A 22,686-nucleotide genomic window follows, 5' to 3' on the forward strand; every position below is an offset into this window, starting at 1 on the left:
TACTCGGATTGGGACAGGGTCTCCTCCACCCAGAGTCCCCATCTTCCAGGAGCTAGGTGTTACACCCACCAACTGCCCCGGCACCGTGTAATCCCATCAACAGCCAAGACCAGAGACTATAAAACCGAGCTCCCAGAAGCGTGCAGTCGCATTCGAGGCCAATGACCTCTTATGTCTAGCTCTCACTCTCATAGAACCAGGCAGGCTACCGAGAATATCCTGCCCGCACAGCAGAGTCTGGCAAGCTCCCTGTGGTGTATTCAATATGCCAAAACCCAGTAACAATGATAAGTCTCATTCCCCTGACCCTGAATGAGCCTCCAATGTGGCACTTGCTAAAATTTCAGGGCTAGGACAAATGGAGACTTTACAAGTGCCTGCTCAAGGAAATCGATGAACAATGGGACGACAGTGATACAGTGAATAACTGTTTTATTGGTACTTGCTTGTAAACTATTGTCCCACAAGTTTTGTGAATTTGCCCTGTCAATCTCACTTCAGCCAGAGAAAAATAAGTTAGTTATTTCAATAAGCATATGGTTGCCACAATTAATAATACATGACTTTATAATGCATAAAAGTGGGTGATGAGCTAATCTTTTAGATTCCACATTGGTGATATAGAGCCTTCATGACTTCTTGGTCTCATAATTGAAGAAGTACATGAACAAACTACAGCAAATTTGGATGAAAGATCTTTGAGGGCTTGAAATATGGAAAGTGAATAAAAATGGAAGAACACCTAGCATCAAAGTGCTTTCTGATATGTTATCCCAAGGTATCTTCATCAGTGTCATTTTCAGTGAGGAGAGATAGTTTGGACTATACCTATAGTCTACCTTTCTGAAAGGTAAAGTCTTCCTTTCTACCTTCCAGCCTTCCAGTTGAGGTGGTGGCATTGAGGGCCCTGCAGGGAATTATATATGCATAGTTGACTCTCTCTCTCTCTCTCTCTCTCTCTCACTGTCTTTTACCGTCTGTCTTTTGTCCATTTTTAAAAAAATTTTTTTAGTTGCTCACCGAAGATATCCCTACACAACCTTTCCTGGAACAAATATAAATAGTATCCCTTGTTCTTTCAGCAGATAGGGCAATGGTAACCGAGCTTGGTACTAAAATTATTAGTTCTAGAAAACATAGCAGGAAGAAAACAGTCTCAGGCCTGACCACTGAGTAGGAAGTAGTCAATCTTATCTCCAGATTGCAACATATATTAGTTAAAGCATAGGTGCATTCTGTTCTGTCCAACTCCAATATGCCTCTCAGGACGGGCAAGAAGAATCTCACACCCATGTCTTCTGGCAGAGTTTTCTCCAGGATGGGAGTGAGTTCTTCCTGCACCCAGGCTTGGGCCTGCCAGTATAGGATAGAAAGACATCAAAGGGGAAATCAACCTCTGAGGAGCCACCCATCCAATTTCTAGTGCCAGGCATGGTAAAGGCAAGGTCACTTAGAACAGCCAAGTGGTGTAAAGGAAGTCAGCAGGAGAGAAGCTGGTTGGAAAACTCAAACTCAAGACCATGTGGGAAGTGACCAGAAGGAAGTGAGCAGAATCATGTTAAGGCAATCAGAGGCATTGGCTCTAGAGACAGATTTTTCCAGCCCATTAAGTCTCATGTTCTCATTCTCCTTTGTCAACAGGTTGCAGGAAATCTCACTTACCGTGATGCCTTGGTAGGAACTGAGGAACAATTGGTTGTGCAAATGCTCCAGTAAATGTCTTCTAATGTACCAAATAATCTATAATATTATTGACTGACAGCAAACTTAGTGTGAGATCAAATGTAACATGGGTAAGAAAAATTCATGCAATGAATCATATAGATACTAAACATATTTATAGTGATATAAAATAACATAATATTTTATTAGGAATACTTCTTATTTTTTTATTCTGTAAGTAAAAGAAAGATGAATGGATCTGGCACGAAAGTTTCTTAAACTTGGCAGCTGAAAATAAATGTTAGAATTATTACCTTTGAAATCAATTAGGATAAAGTTTTGAATTGTTTATATTTCATTCCTAGATAGAGTGGTTTCTCAGGAAATTTCTCATATACTTGATTAATGCTTCTTATTTGAATGTAAAAGTAAATAAATAAACAAGACTACCTAAAACCATTTATTTTACGGAATTTAGAGAAATCATGGGCTGGAGTGATAGGAGAGTGGGTAGGGCTTTTGCCTTGCATGCAGCCAACATGGGCCCCCGGAGTTCAATTCCTCCACCCCTCTCTGAGAGCCTGGCAAGCTACCGAGAGTATCTGGCCTGCACGACAAAGCCTGGCAAGCTACCCGTGACGTATTCGATATGCCAAACACAGTAACAACAAAGTCTCACGATGGAGACATTACTGGGCCTGCTCGAGAAAATTTATGAACAACAGAAGAACAGTGACAGTGACAGTGACAGAGAAATTCTATTAGTGCTGGGATTGAGGCAGAGTTGGCAGAATGTAAGACATGTGCCTAACCCCTGTACCATCTCTCTAGGCCTGAAATTTTAATTTTTTTTTATAAAAAAACTTCAACTGATGCTGTACCTCACTGGAGAAAACTTCTTGAAAGCTACATATTAGATACATTAAACTTTATATCATATTATTTTTATGTTTTGGATAATAATATTTATAAATTGGCAGCAAAACTAAAGATCACAAAGCAATAATATGAATAAAATATTTTACAAAATGGTTTTAATGGGCCTGGAAATATGTTAAGGTTAAAGGATTTGCCTTGTGAGTTTCTGACTCCAGCTCAATTCCTGGCACCACATACGGTCCACTCAGTACCACAGGAAGTGATTTTTGAACGCACACACACATATATATATATATATATACATATATATATTTATGTAGGAGTGCTGCTATTTATTCAGCCATTGATTAGGCTGATTGAATTTTGCATGAACTTCACCTTACTTTTTTCCCCCCATTTTTTATAATTTTATTTATTGAATCACCATGAGAGCAGTTACAAAGCTTTTGGGTTTAAGTCTCAGTCATACAATGAATCACCCCTACCTTTACCAGTGCCCATTCTCCACCACAAAAACCCCAGTATACCCCCAACCCACACCCTCCCCCTACCTGTGGGGCAGATGATTTCCAAATCATTCTCTCTATACTTTGATCACATTCAACATTTCGACATCACACCCACCATTATTATTTGGGATTTTACTCCAACACTCAGATCTGTTGAAAAGGCAACAGTAGACAATTTGTTTTCTATTGCTGGTCATGAATAATATATGATGTCACATGCTTGCAGTAGTGGCTGCGCAATTTTGAAATTCCGAAATTTTAACAATTAAATCTGGAGGGATTTCTGCCGAAACCTGCTGGGTTCTGAGATTTGCTCCTGAGTCTCTAGGATCATGGCCGTTAAGCAGCTTGATTAGGAACCAGAGAGGCCGTTTGTGGGCTGCGACTGGCGGTCTTTTTGGGATGGGGAAGAAAGGCCCGGCTCCACCCCCATGCCATGAGGCCCCACATGTCTTGTCACTGCGGGCCCGAACCTGACTGTTCAGTGGTCTCTGGGGGATGGCGGCCACCGAGCCACCAAGAGGGAACAGGTCAAAGCACAAAACCTATTCCCACCTGGGGTGGCCCAGAGCCGGTAACCTACTGAGTGGCCCACACACATTTCTGCCAAAAGCCGTTGGGTTTCGAGATTTGTTTCTGAGTCTCTGGGATCATGGCCATTAAGCAGTTCAATCAGGAACCAGAGAGGCCATGCCTCCAATTATATAGTTGAGCTGGAGGTGGCTTGTGGGTGTGTCTCTCACATACCTAACTTTTGGCCGTTTACTTTCTTGGTAAACTTTGCCCCAAGGTTTTGGGGTCTAGCCAAAGGCACAGCAGCAATTTTGGGGTATCTAGAAGTCTGAAGGCGCCATGAGACTGCTGATGTACTCGCCTCACAGGTACATGTTGACCTGCTGGTGGCACCATACCCCCAACACTTCTATAATTTGAACCAAAGTAGCTATTGAACATTATTGGGAGTATTTTCTACAAATTCAGTTTTTTAAAAAATCCTATGATAGTCCTCAAATAAGTCACATAGTAGAAGTATTAAACCATAATGTTAGAATCTATTCTTTCTTTCTTTCTTTCTTTCTTTCTTCCTTTCTTTCTTTCTTTCTTTCTTTCTTTCTTTCTTTCTTTCTTTCTTTCTTTCTTTCTTTTGCTTTTTGGGTCACACCTGGCGATGCTCAGGGTTTACTCCTGGCTCATGCACTCAGGAATTACTCCTGGCGGTGCTCGGGGGACCATATGGGATGCTGGGAATCGAACCCGGGTTGGCCATGTTGGCTGCATGCAAGGCAAATGCTCTACCCTCTGTACTATCACTCCAGCCCCTAGAATCTACTCTTTTTTTTTTTTTTAATAGTGAGACATCATGAGGTACAGTTGCAGACTTACACATTTTTGTGCTTGGGTTTCAATTATACAATGATCAATTACCCATCCCTCCACCAGTGCCCATTTCCCACCACCACGGATTCCAGTATCCCTCCCACCCTCCATCCCCCATTTCACCCTGCCTCTGTGGCAGGGCATTCCCCTTTGTTCTCTCTCTCCTTTTGGGTGTTCTGGTTTGCAAAAGAGTTAAGCCTGATTTTCAGGGAGAAATGTTGGATGATTTACTTTCCATTGATCACTTTGTATTTAAGGAGATGTTGCGCGGTTTGGAAAAAGTGTCCTGGTACCCGCATGCTAGAGCTATGCTTGTAGGAGCTCATGGTCACCGGGGTTCCATCCGGAGAAGGCGGGACAGCAGCACCTATCCAATCTGGGACCTCCTGGTGATATCGCCTCTGTTTGGGACCTGGAACATTCTCTGGGAGCTGTGAGGCCCTCCAGCTGGTTTTCTTCTTTGCTGCTGTGTGCTGTAAGATGGTGCTGGGGGTCGAGTTGTGGGCGTGACTTCCGGAATCAGAGGTTGCCTGGGAGCCGGGACAGGCCCATTGCAATTTGGAAAAAAATGTCCTGGTACCCGTATGCCAGTGCTATGCTTGTAGGAGCTCATGGTCACCGGGGTTCCATCTGGAGAAGGTGGGATGGCAGCACCTACCCTATCTGGGACCTCCCAGTGATATCGGCTCTGTTTGGGACCTGGAGCATTCTCTGGGAGCTGTGGGGCCCTCCAGCCTGTTTTCTTCTTTGTTCTTATGTTTTTATAAAGACACATGCTATATTTTGGCAAGTTAGATTTCCTTTAAACTGGAATCTTTGTTACAAATCAGTATGTTCCAGTAGAAAACTATTTAGTATCAATTCTCAGTGTAGTTTATTGGTATCCATTACATATGTATTAACTAAATTAATTCAGTAATAAAAAACAGATTCCTCTTCTTAGAAATTGAATTACCTACTAGAAGGACCACAAAATTGAATTAATATTAAAAACTTAATTCAAAATTATAGTATATTCTTATGTAAGACTAATGCATGTGGTAAATATTATCACTGAAAATGATAATAGATATTATATAGTTTATTAATCAAAAATAAACTTGTAGAAAATATAGTTTAATTTTAGGTGAAATGAGAAGTGAAATTTGGCTCTCATATATGTTTTGTGGATACCTTGTTCAGTCCTGAAGATTTTCCTAAGGGCAGCTTTCATCTCCTTATTTCTGAGGCTATATATTAGAGGATTACAGAAAGGTGTTATCACAGAATAAAACAGTGTAATAATTTTTTTATGTTTTTACTGGAGATCCTGATCCAGGCTGTTATACATCACCATAACTGACCCAAAAAACAGAATGACCACTGCCAGGTGAGAAGAACAAGTAGAGAAAGCTTTGCATTTGCTTGCTGCTGAGGGCATTCTAAGCACAAACATAATCAACAGAGCGTAGGAGCACAGAACAAAGAGAAAGGTACCATATCAGGGACAGTTGTGGTGACATAACCTATTTCCAGGAGAGAGAAATTCCCCAAGAAGATGTACATGGGTGTGTGAAGGCGTCGGTCCCACCTCACAGCACAGGCAATGGCTGCGTTCCCCATCAGAGTGAGGATGTAGGTTACTGAGAAGAGCCCAAAGTAGAGGAGCTGCATTTCTGGGCTGGAAGGAAAGCCCAGGAGGATAAAGAAGCTGACAGAGGTGGTGGTTTCTCTGCCAGACACATTCATTGGTCTGGAAGACATGGAGAGGACATTGATTATTCCACTTTAATTGGGAATGCGGGTTCTTTCTGAAGTCACCAGATTTCTTTAGATTTTATCCCAAAACAGCTTTGCTTAAACATTAAAACAGTGACTTTTATGACACAGACTTTGAACATACATATACTGATGTCATAAATATTAAAAAATAGAGATAACTTTAGTTGAGTGACTCCCCCCCTCCCTTCTTTGTCTGTTTTTGAGCTGTGCTCAGCGCTTACTCCTTGTTCTGGCAGAGCTCAGGGGACCATGTGGGGTGCCAAGAACAATAGCTAAGTCAGCTGTGAGCAAAGCAAGTGTCATACCTGCTGTAATATCCAGTTCCTTTAGTGTATACTTTCACCTTGTTAAGATTATTAGGCAAAGTCCTAGTCTTTTTGTTGTTATGAAAAATTACCTATTAATCTGCTTGTTCATTTGTTTACTTGAACTGTTGAGGCTACATTTCTTTTTTTTTTTTTTTTTCTTTTTTATTAGTGAAGCAACATGAGGTACAGTTGTAGATTTACAAATTTTGTGCTTGGATCTCGGTCATACCACGATCAAATACCCATCCCTCCACCAGTGCCCATTTTCCACCACCAGGATAATATCCCTCCCCCCCCATCCTCCCATCCCCCCATCCCCCCCTGCCACTGTGGCAGGGCATTCCCCCCTGTTCTCTCTCTCCTCCTGGGCGCTGTGATCAGCCAAAGAGGCATTGAGTGGCGAACATGTTCAGTCCAGTCTACTTTCAACCTGCATCTCCCCTCCTGGGAGGATCCTCCAAACACCCTCCACTTGGTGTTCCCCTTTCTATCTGAATTGTCCTTTCCCCTAGAATACCCAGCTGGCCTCTAAGTTATGGAGTAATTCTCCTGGTGTTGCTCTCAGCTATTCTTGGGTATTAATCTCATATTTTATTATTTTATATCCCCCAGATGAATGCTATCTTTCTATGTCTATCCCTCTCTTTCTGACTCATTTCGCTTAGCATGATACTTTCCATATTGTACCACTTGTATGTAAAGTTCATGACTTCATCTTTTCTAAGAGCCACATAGTACTCCATTGTGTAGATGTACCAAAGTTTCTTTAACCAGTCATCTGTTCTTGGGCACTCAGGTCTCTTCCAGTTTCTGGCTACTGTAAAGAGTGCTGCAATGAACAAACAAGTGCAGATGTCACTTCGGCTACACGTTTTTGCCTCTCTGGGATATATTCCCAGGAGTGGTATCGCTGGGTCAAATGGGAGCTCAATTTCTAATTTTTTGAGGAACGTCCATACTGTTTTCCAGAAGGGCTGAACCAGTGGACATTCCCACCAACAGTGAAGGAGTGTCCCTTTCTCGCCACATCCGCGCCAGCAGCGGTTGCTTTTGTTCTTTTGAATGTGGGCCAGTCTCTGAGGTGTGAGATGGTATCTCATTGTGGTTTTGATCTGCATCTCCCTGATGATTAATGATGTGGAGCATTTTCTCATGTGCTTTTTTGCCATTCGGATTTCTTCTTTGAGAAAGTTTCTGTTCATTTCATTGCCCCATTTTTTGATGGGGTTGGATGTTTTCTTCTTGTGGAGTTCAACCAGTATTTTGTATATCCTTGATATCAACCCCTTGTCAGATGTGTATTCGGCGAATATTCTTTCCCATTCTGTAGGCTGTCTTTGTATTTTGGTCACTGTTTCTTTGGAGGTACAGAAGCTTCTTAGTTTAAGATAGTCCCATTTATCTATCTCTGTTTTCACTTGCTCAGCCAGTGGCGTGTCATCTTTGAACATACCATTAGCCTCAATGTCATGGAGGGTTTTGCCAACTTTGTCTTCAATGTATCTTATGGTTTCTGGTCTGATGTTGAGGTCTTTAATCCATTTTGATCTTACCTTTGTACATGGTGTTAGGCAGAGTTCTGAGCCCATTTTTTTGCATGTAGCCGTCCAGTGATGCCAGCACAATTTGTTAAAGAGGCTTTCCTTACTCCACTTCACATTTCTTGCACCTTTATCAAAGATTAGATGATCATATGATTGGGGGGTGATGTCAGTGTATTCAACTCTGTTCCATTGGTCTGCAGTTCTGCCTTTGTTCCAGTACCATGCTGTTTTGATTATTACCGCTTTGTAGTAAAGTTTGAAGTTCGGGAGGTTGATTCCTCCCATTTTCTTTTTCCCAAGAATTGCTTTAGCTATTCGTGGGGGTTTATTATTCCATATAAATTTCAGGAGTGTTTTCTCCATTTCTTTGAAGAATGTCATGGGTATCCTTATAGGGATTGCACTGAATTTGTACAGTGCTTTCGGTAGTATTGCCATTTTGACAATGTTAAGTCTTCCGACCCATGAGCAGGGGATGTCTTTCCATTTCCTCATGTCCTCTTTTATTTCCTGAAGTAGCGTTTTGTAGTTTTCTTTGTACAGGCCGCTGGGCGGCCTGCCGAGCGTCCGGGTTCAGGGGCGGGGCTCCGCTCGGGTCCTCCAACCCACCTGGATGGGAGGGGCCGGTGTGCTGCCGGGCGCGCTGCTCCGGATGGACGCGGGCTGGGGCTTGGGGTCGCTGGGGGTCCGCGCTCTCCTCCCTCCTCCGGCTGCGCTCGCTGGGCGGCCCTGAGGCTACATTTCTATCCAGGTGAACTTTTTTTAATTGTACCAGAATAGTACTAGATATGACATAGAATACCTAAGACTAGAATACCTAAAATATGATAATTAGGAGCGATAGCACAGCAGTAGGGTATTTGCCTTCCGCGCAGCCAGCCTTGCCAAGCTGTGTTCGATTCCTCTGCCCCCTTCGGAGAGCCCGGCAAGCTACCGAGAGTATCTCACCCGCACGGCAAAGCCTGGCAAGCTACCTGTGACGTATTCAATATGCCAAACACAGTAACAACAAGTCTCACAATGCTACTGGGCCCACTCGAGCAAATCGATGAACAACGGGAGAACAGTGCTACAGTGCTACATCTAACTATTTTAAAAGATCACATCTAATATAATTACTCAACAGGGCACAATTTTATGATTGCTTCATTTGCAGCTCATACTGCTTATTCATTATGATTCTGTGTGATATTAAAAAAACTGCTATTATTCTTGAATATGTGGTGTTTATGATGAATGTGTGTGTCATCATTTAGTATTAAAAACTGCTTTGAAAAAAGCAATTGGATACATTATACACTTTGAGAAAGAATCCTGTACTTTGTCTCTAAATTATCCCAATTGAGCATCTTGGTATACTTCCATCTGAATACACACAGGTATGCCTATTTAGCTCAATTGACTTTAGATATACAACTGATTTGAGAGACTGTAACCCATTCAATGTGTCTGTACAATGTATCCATATTTCATGTGGCTACCTTTAAAATGGACCGACAGGTAATTTTCATTTTTTTGCAAATGTTCTCTTTAAACTATTTTGTCTCCCCTCCCACATGTGTTTTCATATTCCTTTATTTGCAACCCTTTCCTCGTGTTTTCTTTCATCCCTTTTAAATGGACCTTAGGTATTTTTTTTTACATCCCACTCTAATGCTCCACCTGATTTTTTCTATAGATAAATCTGAAACATGGGGTCTTTCACTTCTTTTTCTCTGCTTAGTTCCACATTAAGATAATTGCTAGTAAATCATGACCAAATTCTTCTATTTCCTTATGACCATATTTTTGGCCTATTTTTTTAGGTGAAGTAATTCTTCAAAAACATTTGTTAGGCATCTTTATTTTGAAAATAAAAGCAGGGCAGGAAAAAAACACCCAGGATAGTATCTGTAGCTTTTGTAATCAAGCTGTTGACAGCCAAATCATAAAATATTTTTGCTGAATTCTTGTTTGTCCTTCCTGGAAATATTTTCACATTTTCAAAGATTATTTAATAAATCAAGGAAGGATTTTCAAGGAGAGAATGTAGGACCATGAGGTAGGAAATTTCTTTATATATTTATATATAGGGGCCTGGAGCCATAGCACAGCAGGTAGGGCATTTATCTTGTACAAGGCTGACCCAGGTTCAATTTCTCCTTCCCTCTCAGAGAGCCTGGCAAGCTCCCGAGAGTATCCAACCCGCTCTGCAAAGCCTGACAAGCTACCTGTGGCATATTTGATATGCCAAAAACAGTAACAAGTTTCAAAATGGAGACGGTACATGTGGCTGCTCAAGCAAATCTAAGGGGCGATAGTGCTATAGTGCATTTATATATAGGAAATTATAACAGAATTCCTTGGTCAGACTGTGTATTTCACACTCTTTCATCTAACTATTGAAATGATAGCTAAACATAAATGACTACTGCGTATAGATTCTTATTGATCCTGGGACTGTATAAAAGTGAATGTATAGTCTATAAATTTCATAAAACAGTCAGCTGAATGAATTTTAAAGAGAATTCATTTATATGGGTCTTTGGGGGAGTAATTATATCTACCAATATCTTGAATTATATTTTTATATTTTAATGAACTGTCTTTTGGTTCTTTAGACATTCTTGTGTTCTGTTTATTTAGGGAAATTCTTTCTCTTTTTTTAATGAATTGCAGTTACAGACTTACAAACTTGTATGATTACATTTCAGTCATACAATCATCGAGTACCTATCCCCCTACCAGTGCCCATTTTCCACCACCAATGTTCCCAGTATCCCTCTTGCCACACGTGACCTCCACCTGCCTCTGTGACAGGCACATTCTTTTTTACTCTCTCTCTCTCTCTTTCTCTCTCTCTCTCTTCCCCCCCCCCCCTTTGGGTGTTATGGTTCACTGCATTTCTTTAAGTTTTCTCAGGTAATCTATTTTATTTAGAGGTCAGAGGCAAAAGACTTATTTCAAATAATTGTTGGTACTCACCCTTTCTGTTTTTGAATATTTCCTGGAGATAATAATTGTCAATTTAGTGTAAATCCTGCATGTAAGTGCAACAAAAATAATTACCATAACCCCAAACATGATGAATATATTGTTATTTACAGAATTATTAGTACACAGTATAAAAGAACTCATAATAAGATGAAGGTGAAAAGCAATATACAAATTAGTAAGAAAAAATATCATGGAAAAGACCTTTAATACTGGTGTCTGCTCAAACAAATCAATGAACAATGGGACAATAGTGTTGCAGTGCTATTTTTCCAGGAAATCACTTGAAATCCTAAGATTCCTTGTATATGCATCTATTTTTTGGGGATTGGGGGTTGAAAGTGGCTTGAACCACACCTGGCAGTGCTCAGGGGTTACCTCTGGTAATACTTGAGGGACAGTATGTAATATCAGGGATTGAATTGGGGTCAGCTGTATATAAGGCAAGTAATTTAACCCAAACAGTGTCTTTCCAGACCTATACATCTCTTTGTCGTCTCTCAAAGGTATATGTGAATTTATTTAAAAACATTCTTCAGATCTCAGGGAAACAAGAAAATTAATATTTTTAGTTTAGTTTTTTTAAAACCAATGTTTCATTCAAATAATTGTTTTCTCATGGACAAAAACAAATAATATTTGCAGAACTTCGATAAATGTGGCTCATTATATTGAACAGTTCATACTCTTTGAATGATTGCTGAGAAAGTTAGAGATGGAAAAAATTATGGATCACAAAAGCATATGGAAGAATTAAAAATATTTTAATATTTTAATATTTAGTTTGTAATCTGGTGAATTGCCAAGAGTGAACACTAAAAGATGCCATTCTTTTCTAACTCAAAAGCACATGTTTGTGGTACATAAGCACATGTTTGTGGTACATAAGCACATGTTTGTGGTACATACAAGCCAAGATGAAAATGTTTTATATATGTATATATTAGCTAGCATCATCGTCTTGTGACTTGAGACTCTCTCCCTCTGTCTTTATTGATTTAATGTTTATCCTTTATTATTTTTGGAATTTTTTACTTGCAGTCAAACACCAAAGTTTATTATTATTCCCCAAAGAATAAGGGAGAAGTAGAAGGAGATTTTTATTTTTGTCTTTCTTTTGTGTCCTTGTTTTGTAGATGGTTTCTGGGGAATAATTAAGAGCTATGGTCATAGGAGCAGCCATGGGTTCTGGAGGGTGACCATTGAGGAGATTATATGGTGTCAGCAGGGTGTGGCTTATGGGTGTGACCCCTGGGTCGCTGGAGACTGGGGGAAGTAGGCAGAGGATCTCTGCTGCTGGGTCCTGTTGAGCCCTGAGTCCAAGGTCACATTACCTGGGTTTCGTGGGACTTCTTTCATGTGTGAGGCTTGACCCAGCATCCGGAAGATGGCCTGGGGTGTGGCGGCAGTTGGGCTGTGGAGGACTGCTGCTGGGGCTGGGTCCCTTGGGGCGGGGAGGATTCTCACTCGCCCCCCTCAGGGGCGCCTCGAGTGAAAACAGCCAGGCGCAGAGTCCCAGACGGGAGTATAAAATGAGGCCCCATGGCCATGCCACCAGACTTTGCACCAGGCTGTTTTTACTTGGGGCGCCCCAGAGGGGGGTGGGTGAGAGCTCTCCCTGCCCTAAGGGACCCAGCCCCAGCAGCCAAACTCCATTACCCAAATGACGTCAGGCTTCAGGCTCCTTTTCGGACATGTCATAAGACACTTCCTACCCATTTTCCATAATTACCATGCCATTTTTTTATGGGGTTCAGACAGTAGGCAACAAATCATAGAAATATACCTCTCGGAAAGACTGCAAGCTACCTAGGGTATCCGCCCTCTCGGGCAGAGCCTAGCAAGCTCCCTGTAGCGTATTTGATATTGCAAAGCCAGTAACTATATCAGATCTCTTTCCCCTGACTCGGAAAGAGCTTCCAGTTGTTGGGAAAGATGAGTAAGGAGAGGCTGATAAAATCTCAGGGCTGGGAGATATAGAGATGCTCCTGGCACCCGCTCCAGTAAATTGGCGAACAACTGGATGACAGTGACAGTGACATGGTGATAGGAATTGTCATAATGACTACATGGGAAGTCTGCTATTAGTTTCTCTATATTTATCCTGAAGAAGAAAAATTATTCTTTATTCATAAAATATCTTTAGCTCATTAAATTTAGTATAAAGAATGAATAATTGTCTTTATACATGTTCAAGGGCTGGAGCGATAGCACAGCGGGTAGGGCATTTGCCTTGCACGCAGCAAACATGGCCGACCCGAGTTTGATTCCTCCGCCCCTCTCGGAGAGCCCGGCAAGCTACCGAGAGTATCTCACCTGCACGGCAAAGCCTGGCAAGCTACCCGTGATGTAATCGGTATGCCAAACATAGTAACAAGTCTCACGATGGAGACGTTACTGGGCCCACTAGAGCAAATCGATGAACAATGAGAGGACTGTGATCGTGACCATACATGTTCAATAAATTTAGTTTGCTTTTAATTATCCAGTGGATATTCATTGAATGCATACCAGGTACAACATCTTTGTCAGGTCCCAACACTATTTTAGAAATATGCCAAAAAAAATAAAGTTTTCTCAGTTTCAACATTCTATTTGAGGGAAAGGAAAATATAAGTAATTACACAGTGTATTAGAAGTAAATATGGAAAAAATAAGCAAGGATTTGTTAGAAAGAAGAATTTTCACTATAAGTAGGGAAATAAGGAACACTTAAGAGAAAAGGTGATAATTAAGTAGTGTTTTAAAATGGGGGGTTGGAGTAATAGCACAGTGGTAGGGCGTTTGCCTTACAAGCAGCCAACATGGCCGATCCGAGTTCGATTCCTCTGCCCCTCTCAGAGAGCCTGGCAAGCTACCAAGAGTATCTCGCCTGCACAGCAGAGCCTGGCAAGCTATCCATGACATATTCGATATGCCAAACACAGTAACAAGTCTCATGATGGAGATGTTACTGAGCCCGCTCGAGCAAATTGATGAACAACGGGAGGACAGTCATACAGTCATGCAGAAAAAATGAATGTAGAGATTATTAATAGTCCTAAAATGTCATATAAATCAAATTGTTATTAATGATAAATTCTACCACACATTACATTGGAAATCTAAGAAAGCATATCCTAAAAGTTCTTACACAAAATGAATTTGTGATGTGATAGATGCTAATAAACTTAGTGTGGTGATCAGTTTTGCAAATTATTATTTTGTATAGCTTAAATCAACACAGTGCTGTATGTATTTGGTATATAAATAAAACAAAAATTAAAATTGTATTCATCTTTGATACATTTCCCACCATTTTCTATTCCTAAACTGTTTAATTCATTAAATAACCATGAAATTTTGAAATCTAATTTTAATAACTTGATGTACCTTAAATCTTCAGTATTTTAGTACTGTCTTGAAAATCATTTACTTTGTGGGGTATGGTGCCGCCAGCAGGTCAATCTGCACCTGTGAGGCAAGTGCATCAGCAGCCTGATGGTACCACCAGACTTTCAGATACCCCAATATTGCTGCTGTGCCTTTGGCCAGACCCCAAAGACTTGGGGCAAAGTTTACAAAGTAAACGACCAAAAGTTAGGTATGTTGGAGACACACCCACAAACCACCTCCGGCTCAGCTTTATAATTGGAGGCATGGCCTCTCTGGTTCCTGATTGAACTGCTTAATGGCCATGATCCCAGAGACTCAGAAATAAATCTAGGAACCCAAAGGATTTTGGCAGAAATGCATCCTGTTCCTGCAGTAGGTTATTGGTGCTGGGCCACTCCAGGTGGGAATAGGTTTCATGCATTGGCTTGTTCCCCTTGGTGGCCCGGTGACCACCATCCTCCGGAGGCCACTCTATAGTCAGGTTTGTGCCTGCAGTGAAGAGACATGTGGGGCCTCACCAGATGGGGATGGAACCAGCCCTTTCCTCTCCATCCAAGCGAGACCCCAAGTCGCTACCTACAAGCGGCCTCTGTGGCTCCTGATCAAGCTAATTAACAGCCATGATCCCAGAGACTCAGAAACAAATCTCAAAATCCAGCGGCTTTTGGCAGAAATGCATCTGGACCATACAAGGTGGTCGCCACCTCAGAGCTTATTGGAAAGCCAGGTATGAGCCGGCGGTGACAGGGCAACTGCAGTCTCACGGGAAGGGGGGCAGTACTGGCACATCCTTCACGCCCTACCGAGGTCACGAGTTGCCCACCTCCCCCCGCCCCATGAGCAGCTCTGTTGCATGGTCATGGCTCCAGAGGCAAAAGGACTTAATCTAGAGCCCGGCAACTTGTGGCAGAATAGTGAATGGACCATGCATTAAACTACAGCACCATGCCTCCCCGGGAGGGAAAGGGTGTTGCTCCTTGGAAGAGCTTATTGGAAAGCCAGACCTTATTGGAAAGCCAAGTATGAGCCAGTGGTGACAGGGCAACTGCAGTCTCATGGGAAGTGGGGCAGTACTGGCTTGTCCTTCATGCCCTACCGAGATTACGAGTTGCCCCCCACGAGTGACTCTCCGGCACAGCCATAACACCAGACGCACAGAAACCAATCTCGTAATTATCTGGCTCTTTGCAGAAATCCAAAATCGCAAGGCTGCTATTACGGCCATGCGAGATTATATGATTCTCATAACCAGCTATAGAAAACAAAGTATTGCACAATGCCCTGTCAGCAATTCTGATTGTTGGGGGGGGGGAATTCTAAACAATAATGGTGCATCTTTTGTCGAAATAATGAATGTAATCACTATAGAGAAGAGTTAAGAGGAAATCATCTGCATCACAGGCATTGGGAGGGTTGGGAGGGGGAATATATTGGGGTACTTGATGGTGAAAAATGAGTACTGGTGAAGGGAGAGGTGTTTGATTATTGTATGACCAAGACTTAAACCTGAAAGCTTAGTAATTTTTCCCACAGTAATTTAAACCTGAAAGCTTAGTAATTTTTCTTCCCAAGAAATAAATAATAAATAAATAAATAAATAAAATTATGAAAAAAAAAGTAAGGTGGAGTTCATGCCCAATTCAATCATTCAATCAGCTAATCAGTGGATGAATAAATAGCAGTACTCCTACATTAAAAAAATTATTTACTTTGGTACAAGTAAGGGATTCTATCACATTTATATATTACACGGTTCTTAACAGTTAATCTATTGGTAGGTAATTTATTTACAATTTTGGTTAATTTTCCAAGATTTATTTTCTATTGAGTGAGCCTTAAGGGAGGAGATTAGGTAGGAAAAAATGTTGGTGATATGAATGCCATATTGAGGGAAGTCTTAGGGAAGAGTGCAATATCAGGTAATGCAAACTTCTGTCATACTCTATTTACTCTATGATGATTATAATTCTGGATTCTGTTAAGAGGACACTTATGAGGTCCCAACTACAACATGTGCTTCACTCAAGATTCTTGAGTCCTAAATGAGCTTTAGACAGCAAGTAAATTTCCAAGACTATTTATAGAAAAAAGTGATCATACAAAGTTAATTTTGTATATGTTTATTTTGTATATTAATTTTTTCCTTGAAGGATAGATATATGTATGTATATTGGTTCTGACAAAGCTTTCATTGGTGGGGTTGCATAAGGTCTAAGACTTTGATGCTGAAGAGAACCTGGTGGTTGCTTTAGCCAGAAACATACAAGACTCCAGAATATAGTCCCATTATGTTAACTCAGATTTTGTTCCTAAAGTAAAATACTTTCTCCTTCACTACTAGGGAAGAATTAGAAATAAGGACTAAATATTTTTTTAAAAAGTTTCAAGTGGAGATTTTTAAAGTTCTAATTAAAAATAAATTAAAAAGGCATATAGTAAACTTAGAAAATATATCAAGAAAAGAACCCAAAATCACTCATAATTTTGCTGAAAGATTATAATTGTGTCATCACTTGATCATTTGACATCCTGTTACTCATTGATTTGCTTGAACAGGCACCAGTAACGTCTCTTTTTGTCCCTGTCTCGTGCTAGTGTAGCCCAATGGCGTCTGCTCGCTCCAGGAACACAAAGAGCCTCAAACCATTCATTCAGGGTCTTGACAAAATCTGACCATCTTGTAGGTGGGCGGCTTCGTGATCTTTAGACTCCCATGGAATCCAGTCAGTAATGGCTCTTGTCCAGCAGTCGTCTCCAAACCTCATTACATATCTAGCCCATCTGATTTTCGATGCCTTGGCAAATGAGACAGCATCCCTGATTCTTGATTGTCGATGGAGGTTGAAACTCTGGATTCCTTCTCTCACTTGAGTGAAGTGTGATACTCCAAGCATAACTCTTTCGGTTCCTCTTTGGGAGACCCGAATAGCGTTCTCATCCTGTTTTCGTAGGGCCCAGGTCTCTGAGGTGTATACTAATGCAGGAAGAACAGTAGAATCGAAGAGAGGTGCCCAAAGCCAGAGGTTCTTCGTCCTCTTAGCTATTTCTTCGATGCTCTTGAAGGCTTTCCAAGCTGCTCACTTCCTCCTGCGCAACTCAGGTGCCAGGTCATTCATCATGTTGACTTTTTGACCTACGTACACATAACTGCTGCATTTGGAGATGTTCATTGTGTTGAGACTGAATGGAACATCAGGAATGAGTCTGTTTCTCATGGACATTGTCTTCGTGAGATTCAGCTGCAGTCAGCTGTGTTATATAAAATGTATTTCTTTTTTATTGCCCTAATTTCAAAACAAGTTTGGAAACAGTAGTGAAATATTTTCTATTTGGGAGAAAAATTAGACAGCAATATGTTGTTATAGTTTTTTTTCATTTTTTATAATTTTATTTATTGAATCACCATGAGAGCAGTTACAAAGCTTTCGGGTCTAAGTCTCGGTCATACAATGAAACACCCATACCTTCACCAGTGCCCATTCTCCACCACCAAAAACCCCAGTATACTCCCATCCCACACCCTCCCCACGCCTGTGGGGCAGATGATTTCCACATTACTCTCTCTCTACTTTGATCACATTCAATATTTCAACACCAGAACCACCATTATTATTTGAGATTTTACCCAACACTCAGATATGCTGAAAAGGCAGCAATAGACAATTTGTGTTCTATTGCTGGTTATTAATAACATATGGTGTCCGTGGCTGCAGTAGGGTCATGTGACTTTGAAATTCCGAAATTTTAACACTTAAATCTGGAGGGATTTCTGCCAAAAGCCACTGGGTTTCGAGATTTGCTCCTGAGTCTCTGGGATCATGGCTGTTGAGCTGCTCGATCAGGTGCCAGAGAGGCCGTTCGTGGGCAATGACTTGTGGTCTCACTGGGGTGGGGAGGACAGGCCCAGCTCCACCCCATCCCGTGAATCCCAACAAGTTTTGTCACTGTGGGCTCAAGCTTGACTGTCCAATTGCCTCTGGAGGATGGCGGCCACCGAGCTGCCAGGGGGAAACAGGCGGAGGGACAGCACCCTTTCCCCCCTGGGGTAGCCCGGCGACAGTAACCTACTGCAGGGTCCCGACACATTTCTGCCAAAAGCCACTGGGTTTTGAGATTTGTTTCTGAGTTTCTGGGATCATGGCCGTTAAACAGCTGGATCAGGAGCCAGAGAAGCCATTCGTGGGCGATGACTTTGGGTCTCGTTGGGGTGGGGAAGACAAGCCTGGCTCCACCCCCATCCCGTGAGGCCCTGTGTGTCTCGTCACTGGGGGCCCAAACCTGACTATCCAGTGACCTCTGAAGGATGGCGGCCACTGGGCCGCCAGGAGGAACAGGCAAAGGCATGAAACCTATTCCCACCTGGGGTGGCCCAGCACCAGTAACCTACTGCAGGGACTGGACGCATTTCTACCTAAAACCCCTGGTTTCCAAGATTCGTTTCTGAGTCTCTGGGATCATGGCCATTAAGCAGTTCAATCATGAACCAGAGAGGCCTTGCCTTCAATTATATAGCTGAGCTGGAGGTGGTTTGTGGGTGTGTTTCCCACATGCCTAACTTTTGGCTGTTTACTTTCTTGGTAAACTTTGCCCTAAGTTTTTGGGGTCTGGCCAAAGGCACAGCAGCAATTTTGGGGTATCTGGAAGTCTGAAGGCGCCATCAGGCTGCTGATGCACTCACCTCACAGGTACAGATTGACCTGCTGGTGGCACCATACCCCCTTGTTATTATAGTTTTCACCAGTCATCAAAACATGATTTTTAAGGCCTATATTATTAGGATATTCTAGAATTTGAATGTATACCAATTCATCTAATTAATCTCTAATATCAACATTAAGTATGATTTTTCTATCTTTTGTTTTTAACTTTTAATTTTTATTTATTTATTTATTTTGTGTCACACCTTGTAATGCACAGGGCTCATGCACTCAGGAATATGCTCGGGGACCAAGTAGGATGCTGGGAATCAAACCTGGGTCAGCCGCGTGCAAGGCAAACGCCCTAACCACTGTGCTATCCCTCCAGCCCTATTTTTAATTTTTTGTTTGTACCTGGGCTGGAGAGATACTATGGGTAGAGTGTTTGCCTTGCATGCAGCCAAACTGGTTTGATTCCATCCTTCTCAGAGAGCAAGGCAAGCTACTAAGAGTATCTTGCGTGCCCAGCAGAGCCTGGAAAGCTACCCATAGCGTATTGCATATGCAAAAAAAAAAAAAAAAACTCAAGCGGGCCCAGTATCGTCTCCATTAGAGATTTTGTTGTTACTGTGTTTGGCATATTGAATACATCACGGGTGGCTTGCCAGGCTCTGCTGTGTGGGCGAGATACTCTCGGTAGCTTGCTGGGCTCTCCGAGAGGGGCGGAGGAATTGAACTCAGGTCAGCCATGTTGGCTGCGTGCAAGGCAAACGCCCTACCGCTGTGCTATCGCTCCAAAAAACAGTAAGAATAAATCTCACAATGGAGATGCTACTGGTGCCCGCTCGAGCAAATCTATGAACAATGGGAGGACAGTGCTACAGTGCTACCTGGTAGTGTTAAGAGGCCACTTCCAACATGGGACTTGAAAAGCTGTATGGTGCCAGTGACTGAACCCAGGCCTTTGGCATGCAAAGCACGTACTCCAATCTTTTGAGCTATGTTCCATACACTGATTTGGATGATATCACCATTATTTTATCTTCATTCAATTCATCAATTTATTTGGGACAGAAAGATTTTTTACTTTTGATTTTTGGGTCACACCAGGTATTGCTCATGGCTTACTTCTGGCTCTGTGGTTGGAGTTTATTTCTGGCTGAGGTCAGAGAACTGTTTGTGGTGCTGGGAATGGAATCACATCATCTGCATCAAGGCAGTCACCTTACCTGCTGTACTATCTCTCTGACCCTTGAAAGATATTTACAACATTTATATATTCCATTCAGAATGTTATATTCTGTGTATCTCCATTGATTCACTTTTGTTTTTTACTGTTCCAAATAAAATATTTTCAGTTTGTCTTATATAAACTTAAATTCTCTTTGGTGAATTTACTTTTGTGTTATTTATGAATTTGCTCGAGCGGGCCCAGTAACATCTCCATTGGAGACTTTGTTGTTACTGTGTCTGGCATATCGAATACTCTCGGTAGCTTGCCGGGTTCTCCGAGAGGGGCGGAGGAATCGAACTCGGGTCGGCCATGTTGGCCGCCTGTAAGGCGAACGCCCTACCCGCTGTGCTATTTACGAATGACATTTTCCCTCCGTTATATTTTATTATTTATTATTTTTTTATATATTTACTTTACATTTGGTCACAATTGAAAAGATTCTTACAGATCATATTCACCTTTTGGAATTATTTTTTGTGAAAATCTGCATTAAATATCTACTAGTCTTTGGTAAAGAAATAAGGCAGAAAAAGTAAATTTCAGAGTCAATTCGTGAGTACTGAGGTACTATTTATTTATTTGTATACTTATTTATTATTTTTGGAGGTCAGTCAGAAGTACATGAGATAGAACTTTCAGTTTTTGGGTCAACCAGGTGACACAAAAGCCAACTCCTTAACTCATGTACTATCTCTCTGGTCCTGGTACATTGTGTTTTAAACACTATCCTCTCTTTTTTAGTGTAGTTCGAAGGTGAAGTTCTTGCCTTTCCTTTTCATCTATTTCTAATGAAAAAATTCAAGAAATTGTATATTGCTTTCTGCTTTCCACTACTGGGAATACTGTGTAAGGGACTTCTAGCTGTTCACATGTGAAAGAGCTTGTTTGAGAGGAATCTAGGAAACCCCAAGCGTGAGGACTGGAGTGTGTTTGATCTTGAAAGAACTATTGAATGATGGGTGAGATAGATGCACACCTAAGTTGATGTGATCAAAGCTGGGCAGAAACTGGATTCAGGAGTGGGAGGAGACAAGGATACTAAACATACATGAATGGTGTATGCGCCTAAGTGTATGTGAGATAGTGATGGGTACAATAGATGTCTAATTATTTTGAAACTGGTTTTAGAAGCAAACTTATCCAAATTTGCAAAGTATAGAAACCTGACCATTTTTTTTTGAAACCTGACCATTTGATATCAAGGTTATGTTTAGTTTTTCTTCAAAAAGTTCTGATGGCACCTGACATTTTCTTGTTTTCATGTACACACAAGACTACTAGATAATAAAACCTACCACAAATTATTTATGCAACTTCTGGTAAGATCTTCTTTGATATTTGCCTCACTGAAACATAACCCTAAATGTATTTCAGAAAATCTAGGAAACATATTTACCTTTCAAATTTATTTAAGACTATTTCCTCCACTAATTTCCTATCACTGTACATATCGCACATAAGTAAATTCAATTCTTGAGAGTTTGTCTTTGACCAAATCTGATAACCTTACACAGTTTTTTCAGGGCCTCCTTCATCTCCTTATTTCGGAGGCTATAGATCAAAGGATTAAAAAAGGGAGTCATCACAGAATAAAATAAAGTCACAATTTTCTGAATCCCAGATGGATTATCTGCAGTTGGGCTCACGTACATCACCATGACAGAGCCATAGAACAAGGCCACCACAGCCAGATGGGAGCCACATGTAGAGAAGGCTTTACGCCGACCTTCTGCTGAAGGAACCCTTAGTACAGCTCTGATCACCAGGGTGTAGGAGCTGGTAATGAAGAGGAAGGTGGAGAAAATGAGGACAGAGTTAAAGATGGCACAGGTGATCTCAGTGGCAGGAGATGGCACGCAGGACAACTTCATAAGGGGTCCTGGGTCACATAAAAAGTGATCAATAGTATTGGGGCCGCAAAACGGAAGTTGGGCTATGAGATAAACTGGGAGGAGGAAGCAGGAGAAACCACACACCCAGCAGCAACCTCCCATTCTGATGCAGCGCCCAACAGTCATGATGGTGGGGTAGTGCAGGGGTCTGCAGATGGCGAGGTACCTGTCGTAAGCCATGACAGACAGGACAAAGATCTCAGTAGTGCCCATAGAGAAGAAGAAGTAGAATTGGGCAAAGCAGCCAGAGAAGGAGATTGTGTTGGTCTCAGAGAGGAAGTTGGCTAGCATATTGGGGACAGTAGAAGTGACATACCAGATCTCCAGGAAAGAAAAATTGGCGAGCAGGACATACATGGGAGTATGGAGGTGATGGTCCCACCACACTGCACTGATAACGCATAGGTTTCCAATTAGTGTCAGGGCATAGATCATTGAAAAGAATGAAAATAGGAGGATCTGAATCTTCCAGGTACAAGAGAATCCAAGAAGAATGAATTCACTCACAGGGCCAGAATGGTTATTTTCTCCTGGA

General features: G+C 41.6%; 1 protein-coding gene across 1 annotated transcript; it reads right to left on the reverse strand.

Moving 5' to 3' along the window:
- Positions 1 to 18,122: 18,122 nt before the first annotated feature.
- Positions 18,123 to 22,670, reverse strand: LOC130041240 (olfactory receptor 11H6-like; the record flags this gene model as incomplete). Its single annotated transcript, XM_056133307.1, has 2 exons — positions 21,770 to 22,670; positions 18,123 to 18,145 (listed from the first exon to the last, which is right to left on the reverse strand). Coding segments are annotated over exons 1-2 (840 nt in total), but the record flags the coding sequence as incomplete, so codon positions are not given.
- Between the last annotated feature and the right edge of the window lie 16 nt (positions 22,671 to 22,686).

The sequence above is a fragment of the Sorex fumeus genome, unplaced genomic scaffold (genome assembly GCF_029834395.1).
Source record: "Sorex fumeus unplaced genomic scaffold, SorFum_2.1 ptg000098l, whole genome shotgun sequence".
Classification (NCBI taxonomy): Eukaryota; Metazoa; Chordata; class Mammalia; order Eulipotyphla; family Soricidae; genus Sorex; species Sorex fumeus.